The sequence below is a fragment of the Melitaea cinxia genome, chromosome 11 (genome assembly GCF_905220565.1).
Source record: "Melitaea cinxia chromosome 11, ilMelCinx1.1, whole genome shotgun sequence".
Taxonomy (NCBI): domain Eukaryota; kingdom Metazoa; phylum Arthropoda; class Insecta; order Lepidoptera; family Nymphalidae; genus Melitaea; species Melitaea cinxia.
In genome coordinates this window covers 3,072,814-3,098,578 of record NC_059404.1, presented here as the reverse complement: position 1 = coordinate 3,098,578, position 25,765 = coordinate 3,072,814, and the positions used below count along the sequence as shown (strand labels likewise).

Below are 25,765 nucleotides of genomic sequence, written 5' to 3'. Positions count from 1 at the left end.
TGTTGTCATTAGTTGATATAATAAATTATGAGTTAATCTACGCAAATAAATAAAATTGGAGTGTCTGTTTTTAATATTAAAATAACCAGTTTTTACTAAACGCATATGGTATAAACGGCGCATATACCAAAATAACACTTTTACAATTGTGTCTGTCGGTCTATCTTCTTGAGGGGTCCGTGGATCGAAATTTAATTATTTGACAAAAATACTAATTTATTTCTAATATTACAATAGTTATACACTTTATTCTTTATAATCTGATATTCTTATTGAGGAGTCCGTAGATCGATGGAGCGACACATAACCGGTGAGCGGACATGACACGGAAGAGGTAGAGTGCTGGGTTGCCCGGTGTAGAACATCAAAAAAAAAAAAAAAAAAGAAATTAAATAATTATAAAGTATGGCCAGCTCCAACATATCTGTCTATCTGTCTGTTTGTTCCGGCTAATCTCTGAAATGGTTAAACCGATTATAACAGGACTTGCACTGGCAGATAGCTGATCTAGTAAGGAGTAAATTGAGCTAATTTTATTTTAGAAATTTATTTATTTTATAACTCTGTGAACTGAACAAAAACATTTAATTCCACGTGGACGAAGTTGCGGGCACAGCTAGTATAGAATAAGTAAGTTATTGTTTCGTCGTAGAGGACGATTTGTAATTTTAAATTAAAAAAAAATTAAAACTTCATCTATTAAAATATTATCATACTTTGCAAATTTACAAGTGTCCAAGGAAACCGGAATTCGAGTGAAGAAAAAGGGAAGGGTTAACAATATGGCAGAGTTTTATAGTAATTTCTGTAATTAACTTCACATGTTAACTTCAACATCAACTTACTTCACACAGACGCATGAAGAACAACTGTACGATGCGTGTTGCTGCTGTGTTGCTTTCAGAAAATATTAGACGTTTCTTAACACTTATCATTTCAAAGCGTTCGCGTTGGTTTTTTTTATTCCACTAGGTCGGCAAGCATGCGTACGTCTCACCTGATGGTAAGCGATCACCGTAGTTTATAGACGTCTGCAACACCAGAAGCATTACAAGCGCGTTGCCAACCCTACCCTAGGAGCTCTGGTCGCCTCACTCACCACAGGAACGTAACACTGCTTGTAAGCAGTATTATTTAGCTATGATTTTCTATAAGGTTGAGGTACTTCCTAATTCGAGTTGCTCCAGATTTTGGGCAGGAAATTTCCTGCTGTGCCCTACCTCAGTTAATTTGTTTGGTTGTTCGGCTGTAAAGTAACAAGGTAAGACACAGTTAATTTGAAGATGATATTAAGGTATTCGAAATTAAATTGAAAGATCCCGTAAAGACGTGTATCACACCGATGGCATATGCTTTACGGCGTCATAATACAAGCATTTTATTAGCGCCATAAGAGTTTTACGTTCATGATTTCATTTAATGTGATAGCAGCTGATATATTTGTTATATACTGGTACATAAATATGTTTAATATCTCCTAATATGTATGATTTATTCTATATAGTACCTAAGATGTTTCTACAGAATATAACTTTTTCTTACTCTATATACTTTGGCCTATCGCAGTCCCCTGCCTAACATAGGCCTTCTGAAGCTCGCGCCAAACATCCAGGTTATCCGCAATCCTCATCCAGCCTTGTCGCTTATGTGCAATAAATTACGCACAGAATACAAAAGTTCTGTGTAGAAGAGCCGTGTGGTACAAAAGGGTCAGTAAGTTATTTATCTATAATAACTACAGGCTTTATTACTTACAGCCTTTAATGGTAAAAAAATAGCATTGATTTTTTGTAACCTAAAAATCAGTTTAATAAAATTACTAATTTTATAATAACTTAAAAATAGTTTTATTGACGCTCTGTGTTGCATAATCCCTGTACGAAACATTAGCGTATCGTATTAATTGTACTATGTCTAATAGCATCTAATCAGTATCATTAATTATCCTCGTAATTACTCGAACTCATTACCTTCGTGCTGGACATAACGATGCAGAATCAATATTATTCCTGACATCGACAACATAAGGTTGACCATGAACATATTGCAATTCCAAGAATCGCAAATAAACAATGAAATATTTATTTAATGTTTTTAATTTTTATTTATAATTTTAGCCCTTAATATTGGAAAAAATTCTAAGATAAGCCTATCATAGGTGTAATTCGTTCAATGTAATTTTTGATTTTAGACATCAACCGACTTAAGATTTTCTTTATAAAATAGGTCTTGTTTTGGTTGTCTATAGCAGTCTGTTCTCGATGACCAATCCGCTCGTTAAATGTACATTTTATTGGCATTTGCAAGCAGTAAGTGCTTTTTGACGGAATTGGGTTATAATTTAAAATTAGGAAGCAAAATAGTGATATTCTACTAAGCAAAATCATGATATATATGAATCATATAAACAAATGAAAATCGTAAAAATTAAATTAATCGCAACATCTGCTGAGTTGTTTCCCGGCACTAAAAAGGGTTACCTACATCAATATAAAGTACAAATTTCTTAAAACTTATAATTACGTGTAATACTTGTTACATTTACCCAGTCTGAAAGCAACTTCATTTAGTTTATTTACATATGTCCGTGACATAGGTATGACCAGGTATGTCAGATACACGTCAAGCTGTCCCGCTTGAACTAACTGCACATGAAATGCGGTGGACTGCATCGTACATGTGTAGCATAGAAATGATGTATTTACCTGTGAATCGTGCCCTAGGTTTATATCTATTGGATAAAATTAAAAACTATTGTTATGAAGAAAAAGAGAAAGTATTTAATTTCTCGTATCTTAATGATATTTTATTTTATTTACTTAGATAATTGAAAATCTAACAGATAATTCATTTTAATTTCAAAATTAATTACAAGTATGTAGATCAATATTATTAGACTACCCATATACAGACCCTACCCAGATACTACTAAAGAAAAACCAAGTTAGTAAAAATTCTAACTAAAATAACCTTATAAGCCTTATATTTAAATGTCAGTAATAAACATGCAGTTTCGCTATGAACATGACTTTTTATTAACGCTCCTCAGTCCCATCAGTACAATAAAGTAAATATTCTGACAAAAAAATTAAATTGAATTGTCAAATGTATGGATAATAAAATAACAATAGTTTATTAAACATTATACATATTTACAATTCACAACTTAAGAACTAAATATTTACAGATTGTTTTGGTATAAATCATGTCCGCGTGGAATTGTGCCAAGAATGCTGGCAGCATTTCTCCGTTGAATCGCTATGCCGATTCTCTGGGCAAAAAATGCACCAGCCGTCTTGTCACCAGTGAAGGCAATAAGGCGAGGAGTTTTCACATTTAAATTTTTTTTAGCACTGCTACTCTATGGATAATTATTATTAGTTATTGCTACATTTCGATGTATGTATTATTGTCACGTTATTGTGTAATGTTTTTGCGAGACATTTTTCTTAAGTAAATGTGTACAACAAATAAAATGTACTTTTCTGTATTACTATACTATTTTGATAAGATAGTGTAACTGTTAAAACAGCGCAATTTTGCCAGCGTTGATATTTTAAACATTTTAAAGGCAAGTTTAAGCGATCGCGTTACCATTTGAAGAAAATGCAAAAAATATAAATGGTCAGAAAGGGTTTTGTACAACCGGACAGTCATGGGAAAGGTTTCATTTTTTAATTTAACGTTTTAGAAAGTAAACGAAATTAGGTGTGTCACGCCATGAATCATGTCCCTTAAGAAGCTGAGAATAAAAGTATTTTAGGATCTTAAGCACATGCGATTATTTTGCGGAAAATTTCGTTTCAGCAGGATTAATTCGGAGTTTTTAGAAACGTTCCAAATTTCTAAATGCATTAAGCCAACTAATTTCTTATAGTATCAATTACCGTGATAGGACTGTAATTATCATCGTGTAAGTTGTCAGGTGTAAATATATGTTAATATTTTATGAGCGTACGCAGTAGTTAGAGGGCGTATTTAATAATATAGGTGTAATAAATTGCTAGGTAACTTATTATTCGCCTTCATTTTATTCAGACGTATTTTACCAAAAGCAATAAAATATTATTTTACGATAATTTTATATTCGGAATACACGCGAGTACATTTCGATTAATATTTTAGTGTTTTTCGTAGTTTAAAAGTTTCTGAAACATATACATACATTTAGAAACAATCTATATATTTATATGCTTATGTATGGGATAGATTTTATTATGCTAGCAACTCTGCTTAACACTGTTTCGCTTTAATTTTGTCAATGATTCAATTACCACTCGGAGCATATTTTATATTTACTCAAATATACAATGTGTCCGGTTTCCGATGTCCGATACTTTAAGGGGTTAAAATACAATTAATTTTATCGACAAATCAGGGATTAATGATTTTTTTTTGCCATCAATAAAAAAATGGCAGTACTTTAAAAAAAATTGTCGGCGGAGCATAGATGCTTGTATTAATTTAACAATATCTACACAAGTAGAAGACTTTCAAACACAAAAGTGGTCTCAAATGTTAGTTAATAGTGTAGACAATAAATCTAGATTAAAAATATTATTTTCTAATTTTTCAGTATTAGTAAAAAACATTTTTGAAAAAATAAATTAGACAAAAAATTGATGTAATTATTCAGATTCTTAGCTTTAAAAAAAAAACCATCGTGTTAACCATTTTTTTTTATTTGTTTTTATAATAATACAGGATATTTGCTATAAATGCACATTTAAATCTTAACTCTGAGTTAGATAGTTTCGGAGCTATGATAATTTGAATGTAACTGTTCAAAGTGCATATTAGATAACTGTACAGTTGTACACCTATTCCAGTGAGTAAGATAAATTCTTCAATAATTCAAGGAACCGTAAGCAAGCACAATAAGATCCTTTGTGTGAGCAGGTAAAAACGCTGTGCACAACAGTGCGAGCGAGACAGAATAACGGCTGTCTCCAGGTAAAAAGGGTGCAGTGTGCGCTTGTGCCGTCGAGCAGTCGTCCCTCGCTCTGCGTTGTGATAACATTCCTGTGCTGTTTTAACTAAATCTACTTACTTTACATAATTGTTGTTTGTTGTTAGACTTTGTTACGTTTTTTGTTTTGTTGTTGAACTGTTACTTTTTGTTAATTACAATGAACGAGTACTCAAGCCAGCATATCGCTGACATCCATTTCGTGTATGGATTGTGTGACGGGAGTGCAAATAGAGCTGTTGTAGAGTATGCACGAAGATTTCCTAACAGACGTACGCCGAATGCTCGCACTTTCGTGAGAATTCATTTGAGACTTGCGGAAAATGGAATAAGAAAGCTCGGTAACGAACGTACTCGTGTTTTGTCGCTCCAAGATGAACAGGAAATATTGCAAATGATTACTCAAGACCCTAGCCTGAGCATTAGACGCATAGCTAATCGTCTCAGTCTATCGAAATGGTCGGTGTGGAGAATTTTAAAAAGAGAAGGATTACATCCTTACCATTTTCGAAGGGTGCAAGAAATACTGGAACCGGATTGTGTAAGAAGAGCAATTTTTTGTTCGTGGATATTGAGAGAAACGCGATATGATCCAAACTTTTTAAAAAGAATTATGTGGACAGACGAGGCCACTTTCACGCGATCGGGGTATACGAACTACCGTAACGAACACCTTTGGCTTCAAGAAAATCCACATGCGATCCGCCCAAGTTCTTTTCAACACAAATTTTCTGTTAACGTTTGGGCCGGAATGATTGACGACACTCTAATTGGACCAATCATTTTACCGGAGACAATGAATAGCCCAAGATTTCTAAATTTCCTGGAAACGGATTTTTTGGATGTTCTATTGGAATTACCATTGGCCTACAGGACCAGAATGATTCTGCAATTAGATGGTGCTCCGGCACACTTCGCGCTTCGTGTGCGTAATCATTTAAACGCACACTATTCGTCGTGGATCGGACGCGGAGGAACAATTGCTTGGCCACCGCGGTCGCCAGATTTAACACCTCTTGATTTTTTTTTGTGGGGCACACTCAAACGAAGAGTGTATGTAAATGTGCCAAATACACGAGAGGAGTTAGCAGAAAGAATAATACAAGCAGCAAACGAATTGCGAGAAGACAGGGCAATGATCCAGCGCTCTACGCAACACGTTGCACTAAGAGCAACAGCATGTCTGCAGAGACAAGGAGGTCACTTTGAGCAGTTTTTGTAACTATTTTGCCAAATTAAATGCAATTGATATAAATTATTTTGTTTTATTTCATTTGCTAGTATATCCACGCTTTTCAAGTAAGTATGTTTACACTGTCATAGCTCCTAAACTATCTAACTCAGAGTTAAGATTTAAATGTGCATTTATAGCAAATATCCTGTATTATTATAAAAACAAATAAAAAAAAATGGTTAACACGATAGTTTTTTTTTTAAAGCTAAGAATCTGAAAAATTACATCAATTTTTTGTCTAATTTATTTTTTCAAAAATGTTTTTTACTAATACTGAAAAATTAGAAAATAATATTTTTAATCTAGATTTATTGTCTACACTATTAACTAACATTTGAGACCACTTTTGTGTTTGAAAGTCTTCTACTTGTGTAGATATTGTTAAATTAATACAAGCATCTATGCTCCGCCGACAATTTTTTTTAAAGTACTGCCATTTTTTTATTGATGGCAAAAAAAAATCATTAATCCCTGATTTGTCGATAAAATTAATTGTATTTTAACCCCTTAAAGTATCGGACATCGGAAACCGGACACATTGTATATTCCTAGTTGAAAAGTCTACACTTTCAATATTAATAATATTATTTACAAGGGACATAAAGTGTTTTTATTTTGAGATTGAAATAAAACAAAAATTAGTAGTATGACGTAAACTTTATTCCATTATAATATATACATACATAAAACCCGTTACAACAATTATTAAGAGTTTGATAAATTAGGAATAATCAACTAAAATATCATAGAATATTCGTTTGTAACGATATATCATTAACGTTAATATAAATATTTGTAATAAAACTTTGAAATTATTAAAGTTTAAACGACTAAATTGTAAGATCGATTCATACAAGTGGTCCGAAACGCAGCGGCAGACGGCAGTGCTTCTAATTTGACGCAAAACGATTAATATTTTAAGTATATATTTAAAACGAATAAACGGCGTTACGCTAAAGTTGAAACATTAAATATAATTAAAAACACAATATTTAATAACATTTAATTATACCTAGATATGACTACAAGATATGCTATAAGAAAGTCGATAGTGAAAAGGTTTCATAGCATACAATCTAAGAGTTGAAAATGACTAAACTTTGAGCTTCAATATGGAACTTGAATATTAATGATTCTATATAATGAGAAAATTACTATTATATTCTGAACACACACTCAAAATTACGTTAATATGACACTGACGTGAGGTCTATCACACGTGTAATCTGATTTGTCACAGTAATTTGCGTTTGGTAATATCGCACCGTTTTTTTCGTTCCGTGTGTTAAACCTGGAAGTCTAGTTTCATGTATTGATGGAATGTACTTCGCCCTTTAAAGTTTTGGGTCGAAATGTCAAATCGATGTTATTTAGAAGCTGGTTCTTCCAAATATGTAGTTACCAGCCGCATTTGGATCCTCAGTGGAGAAATACTCCTTCCACAGTTCCTGAAATTCTTCCCAGGAGACACTTGCCTTGCCCTGCCGGATTTAAATTTAATTTATAACTACTAGGTAACAAAAAAAATTACAAGAATATACGTAATATTTTTGTACAAACGTTTTGTAAAAACGTTTTGTAAATTTCTTTCTAGTTTTAATACAATTTTTTTGTAATGAAATTTATCCAAAATTATCTGTAAAATTAATACCACGAATACTTCTTACCATAGTATGTTGTCTTAGAACAAATAACACCAGATTTAAGATCATTGACTGACAGAACCAAGGTTGTGGCAAGGTGTTTTTGTTAACATCATACCAGTTTCATCAAAACTCACCTTAGCCATTTTACTAAAAGCCACTTTGCACTCTTGAGGATCGATGCCATAGGAAGAGCAGACGGTGGTGAACTCATCGCTATCGATGGTACCATCAGCGCTAGCGTCCTCCAGCTGGAACATGAACTGGCAGTACAACTGCTGCCATTTCAAAGCAGCTGACGGGTTCTGGGCGTAATCGTTCCACATCGACACCCATTCTTCAACTGATACCTGAGCAAAAATATAATAGTTTTAATTGAGCCTAAAAATATTGTCGATGCCTTTTAGTATGGCAGTAGCGTCAACTAATTTCTCAGTAACGTTGGTCATCAGACGAATAAATAGGTCGAAAGGCGGTGTTGGTCAGAGGTAGTTAACTGTGAATAATTGTATTTTTAAATGAATCACGACATAAAACATCGACCCATGGCAATAAAAGATTTGCCTTTGACAATTTTTTACTATCTTTTAAGAATCACTTACCACCTCAAACAGAAAACAACAAATCGATATGCTTGATTCAGGCTAACCCTACTAAAAATTTTAGTACGCTTCTACATATTAATACAAAACATAGTCTTATCATCATTAACGTCAAAGAAAATTGTTTTCAATTATGTAGCCATAATTGGTGAATGATAAACAATGATAATAATACCAACGAATACATTCAATATTACTGTAGATCACTTAAGACTACATGGTATTTAAAAACTAAATATAAATGAACATTTTTTTGTATTTGATTGAAAATTTATTTGTGATAATATTGTGATAGAATTTTTTTACGATAATGACAATTTTAAACATTTTAATAATATTTTCTACGGTCTTTTACAAGTTAGAAAAGAGTTTTTTTTTATGCGTATAAAAGTTTTGTGACAATTGTTTGAAATCATTAAAAATTGTTACCTCTAGATAGGATGTATAAGAATAGATGAATTGATATCGGGTGGAGACAAATATAAAAAGAAATAAAGTTGTCAATTAATGAATACTATTTATGTGGCACTGAAATATTTAAATGTGGTGATTATGTGGTGCATTGTGCGCGAAGAGTAGCTTATTAAGTTATATAATTTATATAGAAACAAGGAAATACCTGTAACCTAAATTATTTGTTTTGTCCTGGCTTTTGGAACCGCCCCTTTTTGAATGAGGAGGATTAATTGGCCTGAGACCACATCATCCCCTTCTTATTTTTTTATATAACTAGATCGGCAAAAAAGCCTACGGCTTACCTGATGATAAGCGATTACCGTAGCTTATAGACGCTTGCAACACCAGAAGCATCGCGTTGCCGGCCCTATCCCCAATCTACCCTAGGAGCTCTGGTCACCTTACTCACCAACAGGAACACAATACTGCTTAAAAACAGTATTATTTGGCTGTAATCTTCTGTAAGGTCGAGGTACTACCCCAGTCGGGATGGTCCTTATTTTGAGCTGGAAATTTCCGGCTGTGCCCAACCTTAGTCATACTACAAGTCCCTAAGCATAGCTTGTAGCCTGACACAGAGCAGTAGCTGGCAGAGTTCGACATATCCAGGCTCTACGTTACTTGATTATAAAAACTTTCCCGGCGACAACAAACAATTTTCAAGTGATTCAAAAAATAATAATAATCATAACGTCTTAAAAATGAAGTAAGACGGCGTTTTAGTACGAATTTTATATATTTTAATTACATGTAAGTGTCATTATATCAATAAGAGAATCTTGCACACAAAGTGTTTCATCCCACCGTGCAAATTGTTTCGACCAAAAATCATTCAATTAATCAATTCACTATTTATAATTAATGTACTTATTTATTATTATAGCAAAGTGAGTAAATAATGAGACAATATACAAATAGATATACGCACTTGATAAAAAAGTGTCACCAGAAATATAAATATACGCCTTAACAACATAGTGTTGTAACATATCTAATGTTACTAATTTATTTTGGTGCGTAATTGCTCTTTTTTTCTTGCTAGGCGTTGCCGTTTATTAGCGCGGTCCTTGCGACTTTTTATGTGTTCCTAATTTTAATTTTAGTATTAAAAATTGTCATCTTATTTAAACTAAAAGAGTGTGCTTGATACTTTGTAATAAATTAATTTCAATCTGATATTTTTGCTTTCTTTATCCTTTTATTGAATTATTAGCTGACTCGGCAAACGTTGCGTTGCCGCTAAACGCTATTTAAAAATAGGGGTTGGTGGTAGAAGGGTGAAAATTTCGGGTGTGTGTATTTTTCAACGCCAAACCATAATAAAATAAAGGATAAATAATTTATCTGTAAATTAAAAAAAATAGGGGTGGACAACCCTTAACATTTAGGGGGATGAAAAATAGATGTTGTTCGATTCTCAGACCTACCCAATATGCACACAGAATTTCATGAGAATCGGTCAAGCCATTTCGGAGGAGTTTAACTACAAACATCGCCACACGAGAATTTTATATATTAGAAGATAGTTAGTTTTTATTTTATTTTTTTAGTTCGTCGCGTTGAAAATTTAGTTCATCTCTAGATTATTTTTTTAACGCGTGACAGTGTGAAAAAAAAAGGAATAAATTTTCATTGAGTAGCTAAGATCGCCTCTTAACGATAACACCGTCAATATATTGAACTTGTCCTTGGCGCATAATAAAAATACCTATTAATATTCTGACTTTAGTTCTAATTTTACGTAAGTTGTATTTTTTTATCATAATTGAATCCTGAAAAGAAACGTATAACTGATCGTAAAAAACCGTACGAAAGGTTAGCATAAAAATGTGTTATTTCATAAAAATGCTAATATCTAACCCTCAAAGGCATCGTGCATTAAAATGTCAGCTTTTACAAAGGGGCGAAAGTACCATTCCGTGGCGAATATAGCACAACAAACAAAAGCCGGTCAGTATAAACAATATGTTGATTTAGAAAAAGCGATCTAATAAATCAGGAAAGGGTTTTTTTTTACAAACAATTTATCAGAAATATCGTTCGTAAAATATTACAAAAATAAAAGACATTCGATAAAGCAACAATAATGACTTTTTTTATTAGATTCGTTTGTAATCTATACCTATAGTGTAATTTATTAGTGCTTAGTTTGGACAATCTGCTTCTTCACGTTGTAATGAGGTACCCACCCTTAATTGCCTTTAGTTCTATTCTTCTGTAAGAAACTAATTATCTGTAACATTGTTGTACAAATTACACCGAACGAATATAAGTCTATAAAAAGTAGAAAATTAAGTCTACATTTCGTATCGAAATATCTCTCTGAAATCTAAATTATGCCTAATAACTAACTTATAAAATAATTAATTAAATAACCTTTCAAACGATTGAATTTAAAAAAAAAATATCGTTCCACCCCAAATAAATATAGTTTTAAACCAATAGAATCTTGAATGACGTCTTAATCATAATCATGAGTCATCATCACCAGTCATGATTATATTGTAATTTTTCTAAATTACAAATAAGGGAAGTCACATTAAGAAGCTTTTTATTTACAAAGAGAAAGAATGCCTATTTAACATTACGGAAGAAAATCCACGATACATTTGAAACGTTTTTGTGATATTTGCGGCACTATAAAAACACTTGACTATCTTTGTAAATATTTTAACATAAGAACGGTCCCTATCTTTTCGAAACAAAATACTTTCAAGTGATAAGTGCAATGATAGTGCCAACCCAGTCGTAGAAAACGAAACACAAATTTTGTTACTTCTGCAAATGCCTCGGAGAAACAGTTTTATATTTTGCACTATTGCTGACCTTCTACACATAATCGAGTTTAATTTTTGTGGGACTATTTCATTACAAAGATTTTTTAAGAAGCTTAAGTTATCATACGAATAATATTATATATAATTTTTATAAATTATATAACTTAGAATAATATAGTTTACTTATTGACAGGAAAAAATATATGATAAGCAATGCAACAAAAATAATGTACAGTTTAATAGTACTCTGTGTTTTTAGAATAAGTTAGTTAGATTTGATGGACTATACAATAATTAATAGTTATACCACTCGAAAGAATACTTAGTCAGTCAGTTAACAGTCGTATCGTGTCGTGTAAGTAAAAAAAAAAAAAACGGATGAAAGCCTGAGCGACTATGTTCGTATAAGTATAGATTGCTACACAATAACTTATCTAATTTTTTAACCTAAATATGAAATATATCAACGTTATAGACTAATATTACTATAATACTAAATATTTTCTTTATATTACGCACAATAATTTCCCTAAAAAAAGTAATGTACAAAAAGATAACGGTAAGCATCTTTAAAATTGTTCTGAACAGCCTTTTGTAATTCAATCTCAAAGGGCTCATTTAGTTTATTATCACCCGAATTTCATCTCATTAACACCACACAAAGGGTTAAGTATTTTAGTAAGAGTACTTTACCATGTTTCAATTATTTATTCAGTAACAGGCTGTTAACGTTTTTCTGCCGGTATCTTTTGACATACTAAAGAGAATGGGAGGTAAGCCACAAAAAATCTCAATTTTGTAATATAGTGACGAATTTGTCTCTGTGGGATTACCCACATATACATATAAACTTAGGATACGAAACCTGATTTTCTTTATAGATATATAAATATTTTTTGATAGATGTCGACAATTTATATTTTACTTCTTGTTTATTATTAAAACTTAGCAAATATTTTAAGGTTTCATGATATTTCCATTAAATCTCAAATATCTTTCCGACAAGGTAACGTTATAGCCACAAGCGACAATCGAAGTAACACGATACGATTTGACCCAGTGCGAAATTTATTGTTTTTATATTTAAATTCATTCTTAAATCTATTTAAGAAGAAATATTCAGTGCCCGGCCTTAATTAAGCAATTCATATAATTTAATTTTTCATAATTAAAGTTATTTCATAAAGCTTAATTATAATATGCAAATGATATTCATCGCATAATTTATACAAATCGAATTATAATTCTGTTCGGTTTATATGCATTCGTATGAGCCTATATTATAATATATAATAAGTATAGATAAATAATAGCTTATCCTATATTATTAATCGAGGAAATAACCTGTACGATTTCAATAAAATTTCTCATAATATTTTTAAATTATAAAATAGAAATATTTTAGTTTTGATAAAGTTGTTGAGATATGGGAGGTTGTGAGGGATTTTTTTCACTATAAGATAATTAAAATTTTAATCCAGCTGGAAAACAAAAATGAACACTTTCATGATATATAAAGATAATAATTTTCATTTTCAAAACTTTCTTACCGGTAGACAAGCAAGTCTTGGCATTATTATTATTTTTTTTTCAATTTTTTAATTTTTCTTTTTAATCCGTTTATAACACTAACGCAATGAAATAAAACTGGCATAATAAAACAGTTTAAATAAACAGGAGATTATATTTTATATGATTGTAATTTTTTTCAAAATATTCGTATAATTTCGTCTGCTTTTACCGTAGTAAATAAACTTATAATTAGCACGATGTTTTGATGTTTGAAAATTTAAAAATTCGATGAACACGTTTTCAATAATATAAATAAAAATGAAAAAGCAAACGCCTCACACTCAATGGTACCTAGTAGGTCTTACTCCTGTGTCAGGTGTCCGGAATCTCTATCACAAGCACAAACGTCCAAACTACAATAAATATCTGTATGACCTATACAAATGTTAAATCGGGAATCGAACCCACGACCGCAAGCGCAACAGCCGTGACCGCTACTTCAACGCGTCATCAAACATAACCAATGATAAATAATTATGATATGCAGGTTCTTTATTTTCTATTGTAAACTTAGCCGAATAGCTTTTTGCACTTGCCTGTCCATCCTTATTGGAGTCCGCCTTCTTCCTCAGACCTTCCCAGATCTTGATCATGATCTCGTGTGTTTCGGTGTTCTTCGGGTCACCTGGCTTCCAGCCTCGGAGACTGCAGATTTTCTATGGAAAAGTATACAAATTATAAAAAAATTTAGGCTTGAAGTATTTTATAAATAAAAAGGGTATGTCTAAGCAGCCGAAGTTAGCAAAAGTCAACAGTTGCAAATTATTGTGTTGTAACGTAACTTACTAATAATAAATTGGGAGTTAAAAACAATTCTACTTCTTATAAAAAACCACATTGTAAGAAATTAGAACATAAAATATAAATTGAAATAAAATAAATATCAAAATAATTTATTGCTACTAATAAAAAAAAAACAACGTAATAAATTGTTTTATAAAATAGTATTAAAAAAATTACATTGAAAAGAATTAAAACATAAAATATAAATTGAAATAAAGAAAAAGTGAAAATCAAAATAATTTATTACCACCTCTAGAAAAACAAAGTAATAAATAAATTCTTTCATTTTTCCCGTCGAACGTCTCATGAGAATTATAATTTAATCTCAGATCTAATTAAATTTTCTTCTTTGTAATGAAGTGGAAAGTCTAAGCCGGTTATAAAAACTAACTATTTGATCCATTAAGCTAGAAAATTCTTTCATTAAGTTCAGACGAAGTCCAGCGCTCGCCTGTCTGGACCACTTTCAAACTTGTCATGAACTGAGAGTTACGATATAGGTACATATAAACTTTACGTTAAACGAGAGTTTAAAAAAAAGTTGAGATTTTAATGCGTAATGTAACATTTACATTTAGGTATATTAAAGTTGAAATAGGTTCAATTCATTATATCGAAAAAAAAAAATGTTTAAATAGTTTTTTGAAGAGAACGTTAACTTTATATTTTGGTTGTCCTTTGTGTCTCTTTCTTGACAAATTGAATTAATGTTGAATGAAATACAGCAAGATTTTTCCATATTATGATCTAGAACACCAATAAAGTACTAATTGATAAACTTAATATATAATTAAATAAATATACTAATCATTAGTAGCGGAATATTTACCACGTTTTTTATTTTCATTTTGCGGAGCTCAATATTTCGACCGTATCTTCGAATGTCATGTTCATCAGACTGACGTACGATAATTACACACGAAATTCACCATCAAATTTCACAGTCGATACCCAAATAATTAAAATTAAAACAAAAAATTAGGAATATAATTTACAACCATGACAAAATTAAATAGTATTGATAAATTCAGTGTAGTCAACAGAACTTTTTTTCCTGTTTGAAAGTGTTTGAAATATATTTGTTTGAATTAAAACTATACCAACCTCTATAGCTAGTTCGAAGTCTTTCCTTTCGATGGTGCCACTTTGATTGACGTCTGAAAACAAATTAGCTATTATAATAGTGTACACACCCAGTCTGCTAAGGTTGTGTGTTGTTGTGTGTATAAACGAATAATACTTTAAAATCGTTTTATAATAAATAAATAAAAACTTTCCCTAATAAAAGATTTTTCTTGTTCCTATTTTCCGGTAATTTTCAATTATAATGAGGCTTATAGGGTGTTTTGTTTAAAAAGGTTAAATATTCAGATTTTATTTTAGAATTTGTAATAATAAAACTACAATACAATTAAAATGAGTCTTCAATGACACCACATAATATCCTGTTAATACTACGAAAAAGGTGGCTCTAAGAACATTTCTTAAAAAGGATCTAAAAGCAAATCACATTTCTCAAAGTACTTACCAAAGAATACATTGAAGACATACAAAAGCTTTTTCCTTCTAAACGCTGAGATAGACATTATTTTTTATCTGTAACAAAGAAAAAGACATAATTAGTTAAATTTGCATTTTTAATATAAAGAATATTCGATCGTTAGAAACTCCTTTGACTTCCTTTGAGAGAATCGCAATTTTTATTAAGACTTGGAACCCAATGCGTGTATACTTTGTATATATGGATTTTGTTACTGTACGGAGTAATTAAATACAGTTGAATGGTTGGTACAGTTGAAAAATATATTTTATAATATAATAATAAAAACTTTTTATTGTACACCAAGAGTGAGCAAATTACAAAAATAAAAACAGGATATAAGTACAAAAGGCGGCCTTATCGCTAATGAGCGATCTCTTCCAGGCAACTTTTGGGTAGAGGAAATGGTATACATATATGAAGACAGTTTAGGTTTACAGTTTTACCTAAACATATACAATATATTTAGACAAATAAATAAAATAATGTAAAAAAAAAATAAAATAAAGTATATGTACGTACATGGCATATATAAATGGAAAGTTGTAATAGACATACATAGACTAACGTCTAGACTAACGTCTATGTATGTCTATTACAACTTTCTATTTATAAACATATGTATAACACATACATACATAGACATACAAAGATATTTTTTAATAACTTAAATATATAAATATATATATATATATATATATATATATTTATTTATTTATTTATGTATATTTATATGTATTTTTAAACCTTGATACTGAAAATTCATATGATTTGAGTAATTCTGTTTATGGATTATATTTGTACAAATTAACGAGATCGCGAACAAGCATCCGGTGTCAGGGCGTACAGGAAAAGAGGATAAATTAACAATGCTAACGAGCGCCCTGCTCCCCAAATCACGCGTAACTCTAACATATTTGCTTATATAATAGAAACACAGCGACGGTCGACCTTTCATAAACCAATACACAAAATATAAGCGAAAGGCATTAAAATTAAACCGCACAACCTTAGCTGATTTGATTTCTTTATTGTGTTAGCTTGCAAATTTATGTTTGTTAATTTATGTCTTAATTTCCAACAAATATTACACATATAAAAATATTTTACTCATGCATTAAAAATAAATGGTCACCTTCATTAAAAGTTATGAATAATAACGGAAGTTGTATAAAATATTGTTCGATTTACTATAGAATAACTTGTATTTCAACATATATATATTTTTAGAAAAATGTGTTGATATTATCTTGTATTTGTATTAGCAGTATTTTAAGTTCTTTGTAGCTCAATTTCGTCTTCCAGGTGTTTTGACTAAAATATCATTTCTTAGTCAATTCAACGCTTTTTATTTATTTCATTATGGTTTCAATGAGTACCTAAGGAGGGCATTCATCATGGAGCTACAAAGCAAATTGGTCGTTTCAACTAAAAATTGGTGTTAAAAGGAAATATAATAAAAGTGTATTTAATTCTAAAATACTACAAAAGTTAAAGGTTTATAACAATTGTTTTTTTTTTGTATAGTTTCGAAATGGAACGTCGTAAATATGATTCAATGTAATGCCTCTCGTTTGTACCTACACTGTAAATTGTGACATAAGTATATGCTAATTTTTTTTTCAAAACTAACATTTGGAACTAAAAATTATTTGTTAAATGGTGATACAAAAATGTTGTCAAATGAAAAAATTGCTAGGCATAATTGATTAATGCTCAATTCATGTTAATGGTGACGTCATTTGATGTCCCATCACCAATATCTGACCTACAAAGTGTCGTTATTTTGTAATGTTCTAACCATTACCATCTGAGGTACATATAATTTTATATATTATATAAAATAGGGTGTGTGTTTGTATGTGTGTGTGTGTGTGTGTGTGCGTGTGTGTGTGCGTGTGCGTGTGTGTGTGTGTGTGCGTGTGCGTGTGTGTGTGTGCGTGTGCGTGTGTGTGTGTGTGTGTGTGTGTGTATGTGTGCGTGTGTGGCGCGTGTATGTGTGTGCGTGTGTGTGCGTGCGTGTAGCAAAAATAATTAAAAAGCGAATAAATATACAAATAAACCCCTATAATGTCTATTTAATTAATGAAGATACTTTGTCTTTAGATAAAATATTATAAACTACAAAGGTTTCGATAAATTTATGGCCACACGTGACAATATAATGATACGATTACTGATTCTCTTTTCCAATAATACGTTTTACATTATATATATTTTAAATATTATTTTAATTAATGGATGTCGTTACGCAGCAGTCTTGATCGCAATTATCTTGCTCTCTATGTTATCATAGTTTGATACTGCTATAGTATTACCAATTATTTTAATGCCATAATATTTAAACATATTACAAAAACATCGAACTTAAAATAATTAAAGTTTTATTAAATTCTAGTTATTCTTGTTCATTTTAAAAGCGGTAAGTGAAATTTATATTTTATTAATTTGCCAAAATGTCCCTGGAGCGTTAAATGGATGACCGCGTTTATAAATACTCGCTAGAAAGTCCTACGTTTAAATTCACTCCCAGGAGCTTATAAAGTTTAAAAATATACTTACGCTATTTTAAAAACAAGTGTTAAGTTATAGTGGGTGTGTTGGGGGTTCAATAGCCATATATGTTTAATAATATAAAAATACTTGAAATTTTTTTTGCGTTGGTTAGCCCATTTACCGAAGAAGGCTATAGGCCATTTTTTGCCAAATTGACTGACTTTGATGAGTAACCACGTACATGATCTAGTGTTAAAAAGAGATGATATAGTCATCGACAGGCTGTAATAAAGCGTTAATTACCTCATGGATGCGGATAGTACCTAATCAATAAAGACTATAAATCTTTTATATGATCAATGTGGCAAAGAACCCACCTGATGGTATGCTGGAAACATTACAAGCGACACAGGCTATACGACGTACATGGGCTATGGTTATCGCTAACCATCTGTCGAACCGTACGTTTTTTTGCCACTTTCGTATAAAAAATGTTCAAATTATGTTAGATTTATAACAACATTTTCCAATTCTAGGAGAGTTATCTCTTAAACCTCGAGGCATTTGCTTCGTAATTTCACTCTACGGATCTAATTACACAAACGTATACCAGAGCTAAAAATTCCATTTGAAAACGGTTTAATCAAAATTCCTTAACCTCGATTTGGAAACTTTCCGACCTCATTTGTAGAATTCACGTTAGCTACAAAATTTATTTATGATAAGAAGAAATGTAAATTTAATCTATGTATAATCAAACATTTTGACGCCGCGTTGGCGCGACAACGGTCACGGCCATGGATACATACGCAACAGGTACATGTTGCGCTGGCGGTTGCGGGTTCGATCCCCGCACATGACAAACATTTGTATTGGCCATACAGGTGCTTACCATGGACGGGTGTTTGTGCAGTCCTTGTGGGTCTCCCCATCGTGCCTCGGAGAGCACGTTAAGCTGTCGGTCCCGATTGTTATCATGTACACCTGATAGCGATCATTACTCATAGTAGGGAATATATCCGCCAACCCGCATTGGAGCAGCGTGGTGGATTAAGCTCTGATCCTTCTCCTATATGGGGAAAGAGGCCTATGCCCAGAAGTGGGATATTACAGGCTAAAGCGTCAAACATTTTAGAATGTTTTACATTACGATTTTAAAAATGTTCTAGTACTCCCAGAAAAATGGATTTACCTTCCCTGATAGTAACTAATTCTAATATTAACCACTAGCTGTGCTCGCGACTTCATCCGGTTAGAATCTAACAAAAAAGTTATTGTTCAGTTCGCAGAGTTATAAAATAAATTTCTAAAATCAAAGCCTAAGTTACTCCTTATTACGTCAGCTATCTACCAGTGAAAGCTCCGTCGAAATTGGCCGAACCATTTCAGAGATTAGCCAGAACAAACAGACAGGCAGACAGACAGACAGACAAAAATTGTAAAAAAATGTTGTTTTGGTATATTTACCGTGTATTTGTTGTTGATACTCCAATTTTATTTTATTTTTGTATAGATATATAAATATATCGTATTTATTAAACTTTTGTTAAAATAATATTTGTTAAAAAAATCACAAATTACAGGAACGAATATAATACTAATTGCTAGAGATAACTGAAAAAATAATCGTCACGTGCTTACTTTTAAACAGGACCGACTCACCAGCTTTAGAATAAAAAAAGTATAATTAAATTACTACATTCAGTAAAAATTAAGAAGTTAAACATAAAAAAAATACAATCGTGTAAAGAACCATCTCCTTCTCTTTCATCGACCATTAATAAATATGGGAGCCCTGTCGCATAAAAAAGGAATTGTGATTTTGCTGGCATTTCAATTAGATAATGTTCAAATAAATAATAGCTGAAATTATTTGTTAAAATTTTGTTACAAAAACGTATACGCCTAAATAAAATTAAGCCATATTTTAGAAGTAAACTAATTCTAACAAAGTTCAAAGCTCTCCGTATAATTAATGTGTAATATTATTAGAGCAAAACTTGATAAGTTGCAATAATTACAACGCCAACCGCAACTCGCGAGAGCGGCCCAAATCCAATTAAAAGATAATTAGGCGTAATTGACATTGTTCTTGTGATCGTTGTTCATTGAAATGTGTGTTGAAAATAATATAGCATTTCGATATACAGTGTAAATTTACAAATATCACATAATTATGTATTATGTTGAGAAATATTTAAATTAAACAACTTACTAAATTCAATTTTAATTTATTGGAAAATAGAGATGTACGCTCGTTACACCTCAAAACTAAAAAACGCCTTTACTAATGCTACGACATATCCTTATCCTTATAACCTTCTTTATAGTTTGGATATTGTTTTTTACCCAACTGCCAAGGAAGGGTTATGTTTTTCACGCGTATCTTGTATGTATGTATGTAATATTCTTTACTACCTCATATTTCCAGAACCACTGAACGGATTTACATAATTGAGGTATCGTTAGGTTCGTCTTAGCTGCCCAAGTGTTCTTAGATAGGTGACATTAAAAAAAAAACAAACATGGCGGCTGCGCGAAGCCATTGTAGCTAATGAAAAATTTTTTTTTCTCGAATACTACAATATGGGTATCAAATTGAAGGGCACAATACAAGGATTTTAAAAAGGTATATCATGATTATTATTAGTCTCTGGTTTCAATCGCTAACTCACCAGTTTGAGGAATAAAAATATTTTTAAGTAGGCCACAGGCATGCTTTTTATATCTTATTGACCTAAGAATAATATCTTTCGATTGTATAAAAAAGTATATAATACATAACATACATTACACATCACATGTATAAATTATACATTTGTGTTTTATTTCGCGAAGTGTTATACGAATATATGAAAAAAATTCGTTTGTTTCAGGATAAAAAAAATCGAAGGTTTTCCTGTTTTAACTTTAACTTTGGTAAGAATGTGTAGAGAATTTTTATGGTTCTTAAATATGTATGATTTTTTTTTGACTCGTCTACCGTGCCCCCAGATATCTGTAATAAATAAATAATACATAATAAAATATTTTAACAAGTAAATATATAATTAATTAATGTAATAATTTTTAATAGCCAAAGTTCTGAAAAGGGTCTGGTAAGAAATGATTAAACGATACAAAGCGATATTGATCAGCTGCCTGAGTTTTAATTAAAGCTATTGTTAAGTTAAATTAATCCTTTCATACTCTTAAAACTTTATGTTTGACAAAATATGTTTTGAAAATCAACCTCGATAGAAGTAAGAATTTTGTTTTATTTGCAAAATATGTATACCTTTTTATTTTATTTTGATTTTTATACTGCTACTGTGTATAAAAAGATATGTTTTATTACTATGTATAGTTATTAAAAAATTGCCCGGACAGACCCGTTCTGTCAAAAGTTAATAGCTTGAATTTTTTTTTTAGTGTTAACACCTTCCGTGAGCCTTAAGGAACATAAGAAATAATAAATTAGCCGAATTGGTCAAGCCATTCTCGAGTTATGTGCTTAGCAACAGTCATTTTTATTTATATTGAAATACTATAATAGTCGGTTGTTACTAATAACACAAGCATTATGTTATTATGGACAGACGATCATATGTGCACGTTATAAAATATTTATTTTTATTTATTTATTTATTATTTCCTGTACAGGGGCTCTGGCTGCCTTACTCATCATAGGAACACACTTGATAGCAGTATTTTAACTTGACCTTCTGTAATATTGATATACTTACCCAGTCGGGATGCTCTATATTTTGAACAAGATATATAAGCTGTACCTGACCCCAATAAATGCAATAAGGTGTATATTACCAATTAAACCTGAAATAGAACATACTAAGCTCTACATAGTTAAATAATTTGCATTAATACCTCTCTTCAATACCCTGCGAACACTACGAGTGATCGATGTTTTTAATAAAGCCCCCTTTAACTCTGGACACGTTTCTATAAGTGAATGTACGTGACCTAAATAATACAAGAGTCCTTGAAAGATTGTGGAACAAGTATAAAATATGTATAGCAAAAAGCATTGTAAATAACCGCTTTTTACTAAATTCATTTTTTTAAATTTTTGTCCGTCTGTCTATCTGTCTGTTTGTTCCGGCTAATCTCTGAAATGGCTAGACCGATTTTGACGGATTTGATTGGACTTTCACTGACAGGTAGCTGATGTAATAAGGAGTAACTTAAGATACTTTTTTATTTATCATTCAGAATTTTTATAACTCTGTGAACTGAACAATAACTGTTTTGTTAAATTCCACGCGAGCGAAGTCGCGGGCATAGCTACTTTTAAATAAAAAATCTTTACATGGTCAAATGAATTATATATTTCACATATATTTGGTATATCTTATTTTTAATTTGCTTTATAATGTTAAAAGCCTAAAAGTTAAAAGTTATATTGTACGAAACTTTAATCGTAAAATATTCTAAATGACAGATTGAAATACATCGAAAGCCACTTAAACGTTTTAGCTTGGCTACAATATTTCCCATTATTTCATACTATTTAAAGGAAAATCTAAGTAAAAATATCGTGTTATAAAAATAAGCTGCTGATGCTAAATAATACCGTCTTCTAAACGAAAAGCCAATTAATGGCGACTCTCTTTTCCGCCTAAGTCTAACTAAGAATGCCTTAAATTTACAGAAGATTACAAGCAATCAATACTATAAGTAGTTGTGGGTTATAATTATAATTATTCTCAAATGAAATTCGTGTATATGTAAGCTGTATTAAATAATTTACCACACGTTTCTGAAATATAACAGTCTAAATTAACACCAAAATTTCATTCATCATCATCATCATCATCATCATTTCAGCCTATCATAGTCCACTGACAACAAGCCTCCACAAGTTTAACGCTAAAAATAGCGCGAACTCATGTGTTTTGCCCATAGTCACCACGCTGGGCAAGCGGGTTGGTGACCGCAGCTTGCTTTGTCACACCGAAGACGCTGCTGCCCGTATTCGGCCTGTGTATTTCAAAGCCAGCAGTTGGATGGTTATCCTGCCATCGGTCGGCTTTATAAGTTCCAGGGCGGTAGTGGAACTGTGTTATCCCTTAGTCGCCTCTTACGACACCCACGGGAAGAGAGGGGGTGGCTAAATTCTTTAGTGCCGTAGCCACACAGGGAGAATTGAAAATTTCATTGAAAAGTCGTTATTAAGTATTATTTGATTATTTTTAATATATTTTAGTATTATTTCCTGTATATTATTATTATATTCAAATGAAACTGTAGGAAACTTTAAACTAACCTTATAGGCAGCAGTATCATCGTTTGTTAGTCGATTACGGACTCAACTCGTTTGGAATCTAAAACCGAGAACAATTTACTGGGGCTATTGTGATTATGAACACCTGACGCATTTGACCATTAGGCTTTTAGGCTTAAACTATCGGATAACATCTAACTTACCCTGTTGAGCTTGATTGACTTAACTGTATTGAGCCAAATTATAAAATTATGCAGGAAACGAGGTTAAGTCTCATATAGGATAAATTTTATAATTGTGTTTGCAGGCAAACGTAAAAAAAACCGACTTCAATTACATCGACAAGTAATACAACGTAGATCGACGAAAAAATAGTCAAGTAACTACGCGTTATCAAAGATTACTCAAAACGTAGTTATCAGATCTCGATAAAATTTAAATGTGACCACATGATAAACATCAGCTTTTGATTAAATTAAAAATTATCAAAATCGGTACACCCAATAAAAAGTTATGCGGATTTTCGAGAGTTTCCCTCGATTTCTCTGGGATCCCATCATCAAATCCTGGTTGCCTTATCATGGTACAAAACTAGGGATATCTCCTTTCCAACAAAGAAAGAATTATCAAAATCGGTACATCCAGTAAAAAGTTATGTAGTATATACAACGTAGATCGACGAAAAAAGCGTCAAGTAAAAACACATTATTAGATATAACTCGAAAAGTAGTTGTTAGATCTCAAATAAATTTAAATGGGACCAATTGACATATACCAGCTTTCGATTAAAAGAAATTGTCCAAATCGGTCCACTTGGCAAAAGTTCTGATGTAACATACATAAAAAAATTCAGTCAAATTGAGAACCTCCTCCTTTTTTGGAAGTCGGTTAAAAATAAAAAAGGATGCTCTGACTAAAAAAATATTGGATTGTCTGGAAGAAATGGCTAAATGTAAATGTCTTTAAATGTGTTTAATGTTTTAAATGTAGTTATGGCGTACAATAAAGTATAAATAAATAAAATAAATAAAACATAGTACCACGAAATATACAAATTCCGACATTTTTGTGCTCATTTTTTTTTATGAAAAAATTTAGATTTAATATTTAATTAATAGATCATATAATACATTACAAATTTTGTCACTTGCCTATTTGTAATGTTCAATTGAGTTTGTGATAGCTTTAGCGATAGAACTTAAATTTTTAAAGTGACTGCAAAATCTAATTAAATAGGATTCTCGACCACACTTTACAATTTGTTATATTGTAATGTCTTTTTACTCTCTCTTTCTTTCTCTTTTCTATGTCTCTGTCTATATAGATTTATTTAATATATTTTTAGCGATACAATTTGTAAAGTAATATGCAACTGAAAGCCATCAATCCATTAATAAAATCAATAATATGGATTACTTAAAGTTTGTTTATCAAATTGACAAAATTAAAGCTACTAGTGGTCACACAGAGATCGAAATTCGACTATAAATAAAAATTTATATTAAAGAAAACCAAAAAATTATGAAAATAAAGAACCTTTTTTTTTGAATTTTCATGTTGACTACACTTTGACAATCAATAAAAGAGATGTGCGTGTGTGTGTGTCAAATACACGGTAGTGTGAGTGATGTTTTTTTTTGGTTTATTTAATATATGATTATGCATAATTTTAAAGAAATATTAGCATTCTGCATTCCTACTCCATATAATTTATAAGTCTGCGAAATTTCATACTCCTTCGTCCGCGCAATTTTCGTAAAAAGGGGTACAAAGTTTTTGCTTCACGTATTAATATATATAGATAAACCAAAATACAGTGATAAGATACTCTGCCATTCATTAAATAGTCCAAGAAGGCTACATTTTCTCAGAAATAGTGTTAATTAAATATTTTAAGTTGTCTGTGATCGCTCGCCTGGAATGAAAACCTGACGTTTTGAATTACCTTTTAGGGGTTATTTTAGAGTTTAATTAATGTTTAAGGTATTATATGCAAAGGTATTTAAATCAAATTGCTTTCTCTTAGAATTTAACGCCCCCGTTTATTACCAAAAAGCTTTCAAAGTCGTAAAGGATAGGCCTCTCTGATAAATAAAAAAAGATTTTTTATTATTCTCCTAGTACTACTATTCTACGTATAGTAGAACTAAAAACTATTTCAAAGGTCACTATTACCTATTACAAACATAAAGAAATGTTCTTTATCTACTCTAATCAATATTCCTGTTAGTACTAATATTATTCATTTGTACATAGTGTGTGGTTTTACAAAACCCGCATTTTTATGTCATAATTTCAGCCTATTGCAGTCCACTGCTGGACATAGGCCTCCACAAGTTACTCATGTGTTTTGCCCATAGTCAAGGCTGGCTTTGTCTCACCGAAGACGCTACTGCCCGTCTTCGACCTGTGTATTTCAAAGCCAGCAGTTAGATGGTTATACCGCTCGTCGCTTTATTAGTTCCAAGGTGG

The 25,765-nt window shown here is 31.3% G+C and overlaps 1 protein-coding gene across 1 annotated transcript; it reads right to left on the bottom strand.

Moving 5' to 3' along the window:
* Positions 1-6,841: 6,841 nt before the first annotated feature.
* LOC123658115 (calexcitin-1) lies at positions 6,842-15,635 on the bottom strand. The gene is made up of 5 exons (XM_045593582.1): positions 15,565-15,635; positions 15,141-15,193; positions 13,790-13,909; positions 7,984-8,196; positions 6,842-7,684 (listed from the first exon to the last, which is right to left on the bottom strand). Exons 1-5 carry the CDS (start codon positions 15,620-15,622, stop codon positions 7,574-7,576), a joined length of 555 nt encoding a protein of 184 aa, XP_045449538.1. The 5' UTR covers positions 15,623-15,635; the 3' UTR covers positions 6,842-7,573.
* Between the last annotated feature and the right edge of the window lie 10,130 nt (positions 15,636-25,765).

Coding starts and splice junctions, on each gene's coding strand:
- LOC123658115 (XM_045593582.1), bottom strand. CDS start 15,622: ATGTCTATCTCAGCGTTTAGAAGGAAAAAGCTTTTGTATGTCTTCAAT. Junction 15,194..15,564: donor TGTCTTCAATGTATTCTTTG/GTAAGTACTTTG, acceptor ATTTGTTTTCAG/ACGTCAATCAAAGTGGCACC. Junction 7,685..7,983: donor CTTTTAGTAAAATGGCTAAG/GTGAGTTTTGAT, acceptor TAAATCCGGCAG/GGCAAGGCAAGTGTCTCCTG.